Source organism: Petromyzon marinus, chromosome 27 (genome assembly GCF_048934315.1).
Source record: "Petromyzon marinus isolate PM22_M1 ecotype Great Lakes invasive population chromosome 27, UKy_Petmar_22M1.pri1.0, whole genome shotgun sequence".
NCBI classification, from domain to species: domain Eukaryota; kingdom Metazoa; phylum Chordata; class Hyperoartia; order Petromyzontiformes; family Petromyzontidae; genus Petromyzon; species Petromyzon marinus.
In genome coordinates, this window is record NC_133693.1 from 6,173,798 (window position 1) to 6,187,104 (window position 13,307).

General features: G+C 50.1%; 2 protein-coding genes across 4 annotated transcripts; both read left to right on the forward strand.

Annotated features, from left to right (window-relative positions):
* Nucleotides 1-190: 190 nt before the first annotated feature.
* Nucleotides 191-9,929, forward strand: BLOC1S5 (biogenesis of lysosomal organelles complex 1 subunit 5). Of its 3 annotated transcripts, XM_076070047.1 has the most exons (7): nucleotides 191-372; nucleotides 743-786; nucleotides 2,278-2,317; nucleotides 2,663-2,745; nucleotides 3,399-3,525; nucleotides 4,495-4,553; nucleotides 6,859-9,929. In XM_076070047.1, the coding sequence occupies exons 1-7, from the start codon at nucleotides 336-338 to the stop codon at nucleotides 7,042-7,044; spliced, it is 576 nt and encodes a 191-aa protein (XP_075926162.1). In that variant the 5' UTR covers nucleotides 191-335; the 3' UTR covers nucleotides 7,045-9,929. The 3 variants fall into 3 exon arrangements, with proteins under 3 accessions (XP_075926162.1, XP_032817582.2, XP_075926163.1); XM_032961691.2 differs by lacking the exon at nucleotides 743-786; XM_076070048.1 differs by lacking the exons at nucleotides 191-372; nucleotides 743-786 and adding an exon at nucleotides 793-1,002.
* LOC142929231 (uncharacterized) lies at nucleotides 4,561-6,852 on the forward strand. The gene has a single exon (XM_076070046.1). It carries the CDS (start codon nucleotides 4,564-4,566, stop codon nucleotides 6,466-6,468), a length of 1,905 nt encoding a protein of 634 aa, XP_075926161.1. The 5' UTR covers nucleotides 4,561-4,563; the 3' UTR covers nucleotides 6,469-6,852.
* Nucleotides 9,930-13,307: the final 3,378 nt, after the last annotated feature.

Genomic DNA, 13,307 nt, shown 5'->3' on the forward strand with positions numbered 1-13,307 from the left:
TGTGGAAGAAGGAGATTGAGCCGACGGAGCTGGGGGGGGGGGGCCGACGGGGCCGGGGGGGGGGCCGACGGGGCCGGGGGGGGGGCCGACGGGGCCGGGGGGGGGGCCGACGGGGCCGGGGGGGGGGCCGACGGGGCCGGGGGGCGGGCGGCGGAGGGGCGGCGGAGGGGCGGGGCGGCGGAGGGACGACACTCGACCCGGAAGTTGCGCGCGGATCACGTGGGCCCAGTGTTACAGACGTCTTCGGCAGTCAGCTGATGATGTTATTGATCTCAGTGTTAATTTAATCGCCGTGATTTGTAATTCAGTTATGAGATAAAAGACACTCCGGGCTGATGCGAGTGCAGGCGCTTAAAAGCGGTGACGATAATGGTAATGATGGAATTCACGGTGATTGTTGACTACGGATGGTGGTGAATTGATCGTGCTGATTTTATGATGAATGTGCGACTGTAATAGTGGATGTGGGTGCAAATGATAATGCAGTGTGATGATGATGCTGGTGGTCGTGTGATTGTAAAGACGACGGTGTGGCAGATGAGATGGTAATGCTATGATGGTAGTGATGAATCTGATGGTGGTGATGAATCTGATGATGCTGCGACTGTGATGATTTTGGTGGTAATGGATTGAAAATGCTGATGCATTGGTACTGCTGCCTTGATGGCGATGTGCTTGCGATGCAAAGATCATCATAGATGTATGCTGCTGACGTGATTATTGTGATGTTGCAATTACCCAGAATGCGCACGATCACGTCAGATCTCGGAAGCCACGCAAGTTTCAGTAAGCCTGCATATTGCTTGGATCAAAATAACCTGGTGCCTCGAGTTTCCTGGCTGGCTGCTGGCTGGGCTCCTCCTCTCCACCCCAACGATAACTTTGCTGTTAGTGGCTGCTGATCACCGAAACTGTCTGGGTAACTGGCTAAACGGGATGTTCCCGTCTTAATGCATAAACGGCGGAAGAAGTTCGGAAAGACACAGTCGTGACCGCGAAGAGGTGGGAGTAACAGACGGAAGACTGACACGGTTCATTTTAGAATTGCTCCGACTTTACAATTATTACTCCAATGTAATGTTTTCGCCGAAATCCTCGAGAATAGTATGATGTTAAAAAAAAAAAATAACCGGATTACTTTTGTGCTTCGAGCACATAATTATCGTCACCGCTTAAAAGGGTGAGGATGATGATGGGAGAAGAGAAACAGGAAAGGAAGGAGCGAGCAGGAGTAAGCTACGTGGAGGAACAGCGTCTGTTTTCACAGGGGGCGGGGAGAGGGGGAGGGGATTCAGAGTGGGAGTGGCCACTTAGAAGTCACGTGATTTACCGGAAGCCTGCAATGATTTTGATAATGGTAATGATGGAATTGACGGTGATTGTTGACTACGGATGGTGTGATAGCTCGATGATGGTGGTGAATTGATGGTGCTGATTCTATGATGAATGTGCGATTGTAATAGTAGATGTAGGTGCTTCTCGTCTAGTTTCAAATGTTTTCACCTGGATAATCCGCTTGCAACGGTGGCCAGTGTAAATGTCGTGGCAGTGAAGCAAATTCGAATGTTACACTGTACTGCTGTGTCCCCCCGCTTTGGCCAACTCGCAATGGCCACCGTGGAGACGTATGATCAGAGACCGGCACGACGTTTTGAGGCCATCATCATCATCATCATCCACCAGGAGTGTACGAACTCAGAAGGGCCGTCCGTCTATGTACATTGCAAAATGATACGGAAACTATTTACCCGTGGGACACATCACAGGAACGGGGGTAAGAGTCGAGCATTTAATGCGTGGGAAACAAAATATAAAGGAACGGGGAGAGGGAAGGTATGCCGGGACAGATGTCCCAAAGATGGGCAAAGAGGAGGGCACGGCTCAAGATGAGCAGCAGGAAGAGAGGAGGAGCACCCGTGCAGGAAGGAATGGGGGGAGAAGGGGGAGAAAAAATTGCCGGACCAAGATGGTTGGGAATGAGAGGGTGAGGATGATGATGGGAGAAGGGGAAGAGAGGAAAGGAAGGAGCGAGCAGGAGTGAGCTACGTGGAGGAGCAACGTCTGTTTTCACAGGGGGCGGGGAGAGGGCGGGGATGGGGGATTCGGAGTGGGGGTGGCCACTTAGCAGTCACGTGATTTACCGGAAGCCTGAAATGATTTTGATACATAGATGTGCGTTGATGTTGGTTCTGGGTGACCATGTTGATGGGTTTTGTTCATTCCGATTCTGTCCTCACGGTTTACCCGATTTCAACTTCTCTTTCCACGGACACGAAGACGATGGCCACGCGAACTGGGATGGAAAAAATCGTGAAGGGTGAGCTCGTGTTGTGTTTCAGTAATAATGTTGACTGGTCTAAGGTGCAGTTGTTGATGGTGGTGATGTTTTTTGGCATGGGAAATATTGGTGATAACGAAGATGGTAGTGGCATGATGATAATCATAATACCGGTTTTGATAACATAAATTGATGGAAGTGTTTTCAAGGAAATAATGGATAATTATGATGAAGTTGATGCTTATGATGGTGGTGGTGGTGCTGATAATTATTGTACTGCTGGTTATGCTAATGATGATGATTGTGCCGACGATGCCATTTGTGCTTTTGCTGATCATCGTGATGCTGCTGATAATAATAGTTTTGATGATGATCATGTTACAGATGCTGGAGAGATCAGCACCCGTCTCTTGGACCACAAAGCGTTCACGCATGGCCAGGCTCGCTTCATGCTTCGCGAGTTCGAGGTGAGCATCGTGATCATCATTACAATGTTGAGGATATAGAGACGATGACCGGTACCAGCGTTATCAAGATCTGCCTCTGTGGAGCTTCATGAAGGATGCTACTGGACAGTGCCAAGCCACTTTGGAGCTACTGGGCAGTTGGAGGCAGTCCCCCTGAAACAGCAATTACAAGCGGAGCGCCGGGCGGATAAAACGCAGAAAGTTGGCACAGTGGTGGGAGCACAGGCGGTGCATCGACCAGTCATCTCAGTCGACCCATGGCACCTGGGCCTGCCCCGTGACCTCCTGCCGGCGGGCGTTCAACGCTTCACGTGGCCTTAACGCGCACATAGCCTGGCACAAGCACCGTGGTGACTTCACCGCCACTTAGTGGCGCATGGCGGTTGTTGTACTGTATATAAGGCGGTCAGGCGTGGTTCTGGCCACCCACCCCCTCGTGTACCGTGCCAGCCTTCATAAGTGCTCGCTAACAGCACTTGCTCCGACAGTCTGTTCAGGCTGTACGCGGGACGTTTGTCACTGGTTCGCGCCCTGCACTGCAAACCCGTCTATCCCGAGTTTGATTTCCATATTTCTGAACTACTCAAACCAGTCCCTGAAGCTCCCCTGGGTCGGTTTAAACCTACAAGCGAGTACCTGGCGTGCGAGAGCAGGAGCGGCGCGGGTACCGCGAGATGCGCCGCCTGCAGGAGGCCGAGGAAACGATGACACGCATGGCCGACTCGCTGCTGCCCGACACCCTGGCCCTCACCCAGGAGCTCCCCACCATGCTCGCTCGCCGTGAGTTCCGCGCAGAGACCACCACGATTGCATACGGACATGGGGCACACGCGCACAGACGCAGGCACACGTAACCAACGAAAACGTTCCCCCGGACAGCATTAACGGACCGTTGGGGCAAGTGCTGACGGGCACGGGGAAGCCCCGTATGACAATTCGGATGATCTTCCGTAGGCTAAGTCCCCGACAGCAAAACGTCCTGATAGTCAAGCTACATTCGCATTTGATCGTCCTCGGGTCGCAGAGTTGATAGCGCTGTGCGATGAACACCCACTGAACCAGCGTCCAGCAAAGACGAAGATCCACCGTATAGCATTAACAAACTTTTGGGGCAAGCGCTGTTAGCGAGTTGCACCTGTGAAGGCACGGCACATGAGGGGGTGGGTGGCCAGCACCACGCCCAGCTGCCTTCATCTCCCCAATGCTGATGTATACACACCGCACCAGGTACTCATTTGAGGCAGAGTCGACCTGGAGGGGAGGCCCAGGACCGGTTCAGATAATCGTCACTGGTATTGTCCGTGAGCGGGAATCGAATCGGGTTCGGAGAACATTGCGCTCACCGCTGTGCCACTGCTCCCCACACCACCGCCCCCCACCCCCCCACTGCCCCTGCATGCACATCTAATTGAACGTTAAACCCGGCCACCCAAGTTCTATTCCCAGCCATAGCTAATGTCAGTCCCTCGTGATACCTGAACTTATTCTGGAACCTGCACCCCCACCGCCCCCACCACCCCTGTTCTCTCCCTGCCGCCCAATTCACCAACCTGCACGGACCCGCGTGATGGATGAACTATGGTGAAGCAACCTTCATGTCCAAAACGGCGCCGGTGGACTTCGCTCAGCAGTAGTTTGACAAAGAGGCTGTAGATGATGATGATGGAGCGTCGTCACGAGATGTGATGCGCATCGATCGTCTCTGCTGTGATGAGCCCCATCATGACTTGTCTTATGTCTGTTCCACAGTGGAGGCTGCAAACCGCATGTGCAACCGCATCCTGCAGCACCAGGACGAGCCTCGTGAGGTGAGGAGGAATGCCCAGCCCAAATAATCAGCAGCATCGCTCCAGCCCACACAATCATCAGCATCGCTCCAGCCCACACAATCATCAGCATCGCTCTAGCCCACACAATCATCACCATCGCTCCAGCCCAAACAATCATCACCATCGCTCCAGCCCACACAATCATCACCATCACTCCAGCCCAAACAATCATCAGCATCGCTCCAGCTCACACAATCATCACCATCGCTCCAGCCCAAACAATCATCAGCATCGCTCCAGCCCACACAATCATCACCATCACTCCAGCCCAAACAATCATCAGCATCGCTCCAGCCCACACAATCATAAACATCACTCCAGCCCACACAATTATCAGCATCACTCCAGCCCACACAATCATCAGCATCGCTCCAGCCCACACAATTATCAGCATCACTCCAGCCCACACAATCATCAGCATCGCTCCAGCCCAAACAATCATCACCATCACTCCAGCCCACACAATCATCAGCAGCATCACTCCAGCCCACACAATCATCAGCAGCATCACTCCAGCCCACACAATCATCAGCATCACTCCAGCCCACACAATCATCAGCATCACTCCAAGCCCACACAATCATCAGCATCACTCCAGCCCAAACAATCATCACCATCACTCCAGCCCACACAATCATCAGCATCACTCCAAGCCCACACAATCATCAGCATCACTCCAGCCCAAACAATCATCACCATCGCTTCAGCCCACACAATCATCAGCATCGCTCTAGCCCACACAATCATCACCATCCCTCCAGTCCACACAGTCATCACCATCGCTCCAGCCCACACAATCATCAGCATCGCTCCAGCCCAAACAATCATCACTATCGCTCCAGCCCACACAATCATCACCATCACTCCAGCCCAAACAATCATCACCATCGCTCCAGCCCACACAATTATCAGCATTGCTCCAGCCCACACAATCATCAGCATCGCTCCAGCCCACACAATCATCACCATCACTCCAGCCCAAACAATCATCAGCATCGCTCCAGCCCACACAATCATAAACATCACTCCAGCCCAAACAATCATCACCATCGCTCCAGCCCAAACAATCATCACCATCGCTCCAGCCCACACAATCATCAGCATCGCTCTAGCCCACACAATCATCACCATCGCTCCAGCCCAAACAATCATCACCATCGCTCCAGCCCACACAATCATCGGCATCGCTCCAGCCCACACAATCATCACCATCACTCCAGCCCACACAATCATCACCATCACTCCAGCCCAAACAATCATCAGCATCGCTCCAGCCCACACAATCATCACCATCGCTCCAGCCCACACAATCATCACCGTCGCTCCAGCCCACACAATCATCACCATCACTCCAGCCCAAACAATCATCAGCATCGCTCCAGCTCACACAATCATCACCATCGCTCCTGCCCAAACAATCATCAGCATCGCTCCAGCCCACACAATCATCACCATCACTCCAGCCCAAACAATCATCAGCATCGCTCCAGCCCACACAATCATAAACATCACTCCAGCCCACACAATTATCAGCATCACTCCAGCCCACACAATCATCAGCATCGCTCCAGCCCACACAATTATCAGCATCACTCCAGCCCACACAATCATCAGCATCGCTCCAGCCCACACAATCATCAGCATCACTCCAGCCCACACAATCATCAGCATCACTCCAGCCCACACAATTATCAGCATCACTGCAGCCCACACAATCATCAGCATCGCTCCAGCCCACACAATCATCAGCATCGCTCCAGCCCATAAAATAATTATAATCAGCATCGCTGCAGTCCATACACTGTCCCTTACAGACAGAACATATGGAATCCACATTTTTCCTTTACTGCCTTCTGGCGAGCCAGGGTATAGCACCTCCTCAACAGGCATGTGAAGGTAATTTCACAATATCCGTATGTGCGGTGATCCACCAACCCCCCTCGCTGCTGTCTCTACAGTTCTGGACTAAGGCAGCCATATGCTGCAGCGTAGCTACGACCACCACCACCCGGCTAAACTACCATTTGATTTCGGCATTGTTTATATATACGAGGTAAGGCCCACTGAGCTAAATAGCTCTTTTTCAGAAGCGACCTGGCCACAAATGATAGCTCAATGAAGCCGCTTATCGTCACGTGGAAATGTATTGCAGCCAAATCCCACTGCCACTAACGCAACAAGTTGTCGAAAGTCGGCGAGATGTGGCCCGACGGTTTGACAGAAAGGCCTTCATCCGGCAGTGGATAGATCACGTCATTCCCCCCCTGGTCTCTCTGCGGGGCAGCATGAGGCGCTGGGGAAGGGGCGAGAGCGGCGGCGCGCCGAGCTGGACGCGAGCGTGCGGCGGATGCGCGAGCACTGCGCCGGCACGGACGCCCGGCACGACCGGGAGATGGCGGAGACGCGGGCACGCTACGAGCGCCTCGCCCTCGAGCTGCAGGAGGGTTACGCCCGCACGACGGCGCCGTGACCCCTGCCGCCGGCAAGACCGTCGCCGCGACCGTCGCCGCCAGAATCGGAATCTTGGTGTTTTTTGACTGGAGGAATCCGACAAGCTTGCGAAGCTCTTTTTTTTTTCACAGACGACCAGTAAATGTCCGCCGTCGCCACGTGCAGCCCGTGTCGACTGGCGCGGCTCCTCCCATGCTCGTGGCTGTTGTCGTGGCCTTCAAATGGGTTTGGCAACAAGCACACGTGCGGCGACAAAGATCCCCCCCATATAGCCTTTACAGAGTGTTGGGGCAAGAGCTGTTTGCAAGCACTGAAGGTCCATGCAGATTCAGCTTTATTTCTCCACCGTTGAGTCCTTTGTTAAACTGAACAATACAGAGACACCAATATTGTTGGAAATGATTCCAGCACCGCAGAAATCCTGGGTTCGAATCCCGGCAGCTTTCGGTAGTTAAAACGGGTCCTCAAGTGTAGTAGTGAGTTGATGGGTCTCGGCCCTGTCACCTATGATGGCACAAAAAACCACCACATTAATTCTTAATTTGTATAAATTCAAACTCTGATTATGTAAGATATTGCTTTTTCACACCACTCATATGCAAATAGATTTGTAAAGTGCTGCCCTCTACCGTGTGTGTGGTTGTCAGGTTTTTCCAGGACACGACTAAACCCATCGATTCGTCGTGTGGGGTGATTGGATTGGTCGTCACATGCCTCATGTACATGTATACTCTAGGTATTGTATCGCTCTTTCATAATACGTGGTCCATCACTAGGATCGCCAGTACCAGCCAGCACTACTATGCATCTGCTATGAAGGGCTTGGGGAATAGGGTAATGCCCCAGTTCAAAGACACTGAGCTGTAGTCCATGAGGGCCAAAACCAAATATTCCACTTGTAGGTGCCACGAGATGTGGCATAACTTGAGCGGTTCCAATTTATTTACTTGGCCAATGATGGTGAATTGTGATTTGAAATGAATGGGTTATCAAATCGTTCCTCTTATAGGCTACTCATTTATTTTGCGACTGGGTGATACCAATGTCTGCTCTGGCCCGTGGACTGCTAGGACTATTAAGATCTTGGGTTCAGGTCCGGGTTTCATCCGCCTGTGATTAAACTAGGTTCTCGTTTTCAGAGAATTGATGGTCGTGGTCCGATCACCAGTGACAACACAAAAAATGCGTGCTTTGTGTGTTTCATTGAGCCTAGCCCCGATACAAAATAAGCAGTATGTTTTTGCGTTAGTGTTGTTGATCTCTTTGTGTATGCGGATTGTCCAGCGTGTTCAGAAAATAATATTCAGGAACTGAAATTCAGTTCCCTGAAGCTCCCAACACGTGGGGCGAAATGTCGGGCATCGTGCCGAGCAGCACGCGGTCCAGCCCAAAAAGCATTTGAGAGCTAAACATCCCATTGGCGTGCCGACAGGAGCTTGACATTTTTTTTATCGTACCGTTCGTGCAAATTGCATCTCAAAATGCCACAGAATTTGTAACGCGCAGATTTTTGCAGGGAGGCTCGGGAAACTACAAACGAGCGGAAAGGCAGCCACAACTGGCGCCAACAACTGCCCAAGCTCTGTCGTCCTATATTGAAATGTTTGGCCAACTCTTACGGCCTCGGAGCAATTCGCCACACATTGCTTTTGGAAGCAAGTTTCCCTGTTGCATTCAGATGTTCAGAGACTTGCCCAGAAGCTATTTATGATGTATGTTATAAACAGCTAAAGTTGATCTAACTTTCAATACAAGTCTCGTGGTTGAATTTGTATGCTCAAAAACTCATGTGCTTAAAATTTGTGGTTTAAGAATTCCTAATTCACATTACGTATAGAAATGTAATTACAAAATATCATGCTTAGGTTTAAGTTTCTGGAGAAATGGACATGAATTGCACATGTGCCTGTTTTCCATTGCCCTTGTCACATTTTATTTAACAAATACATAATGCTTTTGATTTAAAGCTTTCGTGACTGCAGTGATTCATATTCTTTGTTCTTTCGGTGAAGTCACGTTGAAGGGAAACAATAGAATAAAATATATATAAAACAATTAAATTCTCACGACGTTTCGACTGCTGGTGGTGAAAACCACCTGATGATGACTGCTTGTGTTGCAGTCGAAACGTCGTGAGAATTTATTATTTTATTGTTTCCCTTCAACGTGACTTTACCGAAAGAACCAAGAATACAAATACAATGCGTTTTCAGCCATTTGTCAAGCCTCTGCTGGTTGAAGGCATCCCCACACGGCATCTGCAATGGAGGTAGTTTAACCAGTCAAGCATGTTGGCTAGTGTGGGGGGGGGGTGAAGAGTGAGGAATGGGACCAGTTCAAATGTGCAAATAAAAATATTGTTTTTGATATCGGGATGAAGGCACATTGAGGCGGCAAACTCAAGCGCTACCTCCGAGGGATGGACGGGAGTGAAGGGGAAACCTGAATGGCACAACAGAACGTCTCAATTACTTACCACTCATGAGATCCCTGGGCAGGAATCGAACTCAGGCGGGTGGGGGTTTATAGTGCGGTGTGCTTCAACACAGACTTGACCACCAAACTTGTTTTATAAAATGGATACATTCATCAGATCAACTGTTTTTATTTTGAAAGTGCGGACTCGCGGCAACCTATGTGAGCATACACAGACATCTGTAAAATAATGTGCATTTGCAAGGTGGATCAATGCATCTCAAGTCACCGTACAAATGGTTGCTTGGGAGTTGGCAGACAATACGAATTTTCATCAAGATTAGCACGGTTGGCTATGTACGGTGCAAAATAAGTTCTACATTATATCGGTGGTTTTAAAAGTTTTAACAGTGAATGCAAGAATGTATGTATAGGCTTCAAAATTCTGTCGTTTCATTTTATTTTACTAGTAAAGCCTGGCCGAGTTTCCACTTTTAGGTCCAGCTATTTTAATTTCAAGGAGTGTTTGGCTTCAGGGTCCCGTTGTGTCATGGTCAGCGCACTGGACTTGCAATCCAGGGCCACCGGTTCAATTCCATTTCCTGGCACAGCAGTTTAAAACCATGGGGCAAGTTTAGTAAATCCGCCCCGCTGCATTCGGTCCACCCAGTAAAATAAATACGTTCACCACAGTCGATAGGCAGGCTGGGTGTGGTGTTGTAAAGTGTGTTTAGTCCCGAGACATCTGTCCAGTGTGTATGAGTATTCCAAGATACCCCACTAGAGTAGAGGGGGGGGGGGGTTCTGAAGCTGATTCTAGTGAAGGCCCTTCCTGCCAACGATGGCGTGAGCAGCAGTTGCAGGGCCTGCACCTTTACATTTTCGCTACAAGTTCAAGGAGGACCAGGAGAAACCCCATCAGGCACGAGGGGAGGTTTACGCAAGAGTCCACTCGGGGTTTACCAACCCACTTGGGGGTATCGTCTCGTGGTGGCGTCAGCCCCGCGGGTTTGGAACTTCCACAGATAACCGACGTGATCCATCAACCCTTGCTTTCAAAGCGCTGCATCACAGGGATGCAAGTCACATCGATGTCGACCCCCTTATCGGTAACTACGTTATTACAGACCAATTCAGACCTTTTTGGTCGCCCCGTGCCCCTTATATATCTCAACGTTTATCCTACAAAGTCCCATCACAAGTGAGAGACAAATAGACGAACCGTTTGTGCCCGTATTGAAACGGCTGTACGCCGTATGGACCTTAAAAAAACTCTATTTCCCAGTAAAAGAATACGGGTAAACCGTATGGGTCGACAGGTATGCCATCACCACCGCGCGTGTATTAATTTGCGAGCTGAATGTTGCAGGTTAATGTATATTTCAACTTTGCAATGTTTAAAAAAGGACAACCTATGATGAAACATGTTATCTCTGCCGCTTTACTGTAAGCGCATTTGAACAACTTTAAACTTATATTCTTAGTTTTTTCGGTAAAGTCACGTTGAAGAGAAACAACAAAATAATAAAATATATATAAAACAATAAAACATTCTCACGTTTCGACCATAACTCAAACGGTCGTCTTCAGGTGTATTGTTTATATATTTTATTATTTAGTTGTTTCTCTTCAACGTGACTTTACCGAAAAAACTAAGAATATGAATTACTGCAGTCACGAAAGCTTTAAATCAAAACTTTAAACTTGTAACGAACGAGGAGTAACCACAGCCATGCGGGACAGGCCGCGGCCACGTGGTGAGCGGGCGAGAAAATGTTTCCCTCCAAACCTTTGCGGTAAGTTCACATATCAAGGTGTTTGTTTAATTCGCGAGTTTATATGCTGGGAGAAAAGCCCAGGCTTGCGAAGGGGGCCCAATTTTTTTCCCCCATGCAGATTGGGACGGGTCGAGTATTCGGGAGGGGGTAGGGGAGGAGGTGCAATCTCGCACGCCTCTCCCGTGATCCACCAACCCTTGCTTCCATGCGGTGGTCAAAATCCCAGGCGCGTGCCATCGAACGTGCGTGGGCCAAATTAAAATCAATTAGGATCGCCGACTCTTCCATATTAAGGCTCTATCGCTATCACGTGTCGTCGTTTTACACGGCTGATAATTTATTAGCAACGAGAACCGCCCGCGAAATTGCACGTCGTGTAACTTTTAAGAGCGATTCGCAAGCGATGTGGATTTATTGCTATTCGTTTTGCCACATTTCACGGCGTTTTATATTTTACTAGATTAGCGATAGCATTGTACGCGGCGTTGTCTTTGCAAGGTGGTAACAATGCCCCGTATAACGGGTTTCAAATGAACGTTGCTTATTCCAGGTCGACATTTTTACATACAAATTAACACTTACATGGGTCTATTTTTTTATGTAAAATTTATGGATAATACAATGTATGTTAATATCTTGAAAAGTGCTTGTTCGCCATCATTGTCAACACAGGCGTGGAATCTTCTCCAGAGCCCGCAGGCATATTCTTGTGGTATTGTTGCAAATTCCCAGAAGTCTTAACATTTCTTTTGAAGCACGCCGTATATATATTAAAAAAGACAACTTGTAATCCACCGCAGCACGCACGGTTTTCAAACATTTAGCGGTGGCTATTTGTCGATTCGTTTTAGAGACTTGCCACTTTTGTGTTGGACGACGTTGCACGACGTCCAAGAGGGGACCCAACACGTGGCCACGGGGAGTTGGGGGGGGAGAGGGCCTCCAAATGCGGCCTCGTACAGAGGCCGAACCGGTAGCCCCGAAGTGCGCTTCACGGAACGCGCGACGGTGGAAATCAAGACGATGTACACCGGAGGAATTCCGACGATATGCGAAGCTCTTATTTAAAAAAAATACTGTTTAACAATTATTTTTTTTAAAACATGTAAGAGGCGGCCAGAAGTGCAATCCCCACCAATCAGGGGGAAGCCCAGCGGAGACCCGAACCCTCTCGTTACTCTCGCATCGTGGGCCCCCCACGGCTCGGCTCGCGAGGCGGCGGAGGCGAACTCCTCCCGGCGGCGAGGGCACGAAGGCCGGGACCGCCGGGGCCAGGCGAGGCCGTGGGAAGCGAGCCGACGAGGTTGGCGGGGGGGGGGTAACACGATTGCGGAGGCCTAACTCCCCGATTGGTGGGAGCCGAGGTTTGTCAAGTTTTAAACCAACGCCCGTGGAACGCCTCTCTCGTTTTGCTGGACCTCGGCCAAAACTCAGCAAACAATTGAGAGAGGCCAAAGGAAACAATTAGGGTTAGAACGAGCAAGAGCTCGCGGGCCAACGGGGAGCGGCGCGATCAGCGGGTAGCACACGGCGCCTTATATAGGCGGGAGGGGATAGGGCGTACCCTGGAACGTGAATATACCACGCACACCACGCCCTCAAGATCGGGGCATACGCCCCGGGACATGGATATGCTACGCCACATAAAGGCGCTATGCGCCCCGGAACGTGGATATACTACGCCCTATAATAAAGGAGATATGCGCCCCGGAACGTGAATGTACTACGCCATGTTGCGGCTGGATGCGCCCCGGAACGTGGATATACTACGCCCTGTCGGCGAGACGCGCGCCCTGGAACGTGGAAAAAAGTAACCATGCCTCATTAATCACGTTTTTGGCACATGACTCCTTGTTTATTTTATTTTACAGTGCAGCATATTGTCCACAGTCGACCACAACACCCTTAGTCAACTAAGTTGCCTCCGTTTCTCCAAACACGCAGTGGAATGGTTAAAAAAGTACTCTTCTCGCACCCAAACTGTATTCATAGATGGTTGGAGGTCAGTGTTAAGATAACAAAAGGGGTTCCACAGGGTTCCATCCTCGGCCCCCTCTTGTTCTCTCATTATACCAATGACTTGGGAACT

Bases quoted from the DNA above. Each gene is read 5' to 3' on its own strand.
- BLOC1S5 (XM_076070047.1), top strand. From the start codon at position 336: ATGCGAGTGCAGGCGCTTAAAAGCGGTGACGATAATG. The intron at 373-742 runs GTAATGATGGAA...GCAATTACCCAG, and splicing joins TAAAAGCGGTGACGATAATG to AATGCGCACGATCACGTCAG. The intron at 787-2,277 runs GTAAGCCTGCAT...ACGGACACGAAG, and splicing joins CGGAAGCCACGCAAGTTTCA to ACGATGGCCACGCGAACTGG.
- LOC142929231 (XM_076070046.1), top strand. From the start codon at position 4,564: ATGCCCAGCCCAAATAATCAGCAGCATCGCTCCAGCCCACACAATCAT.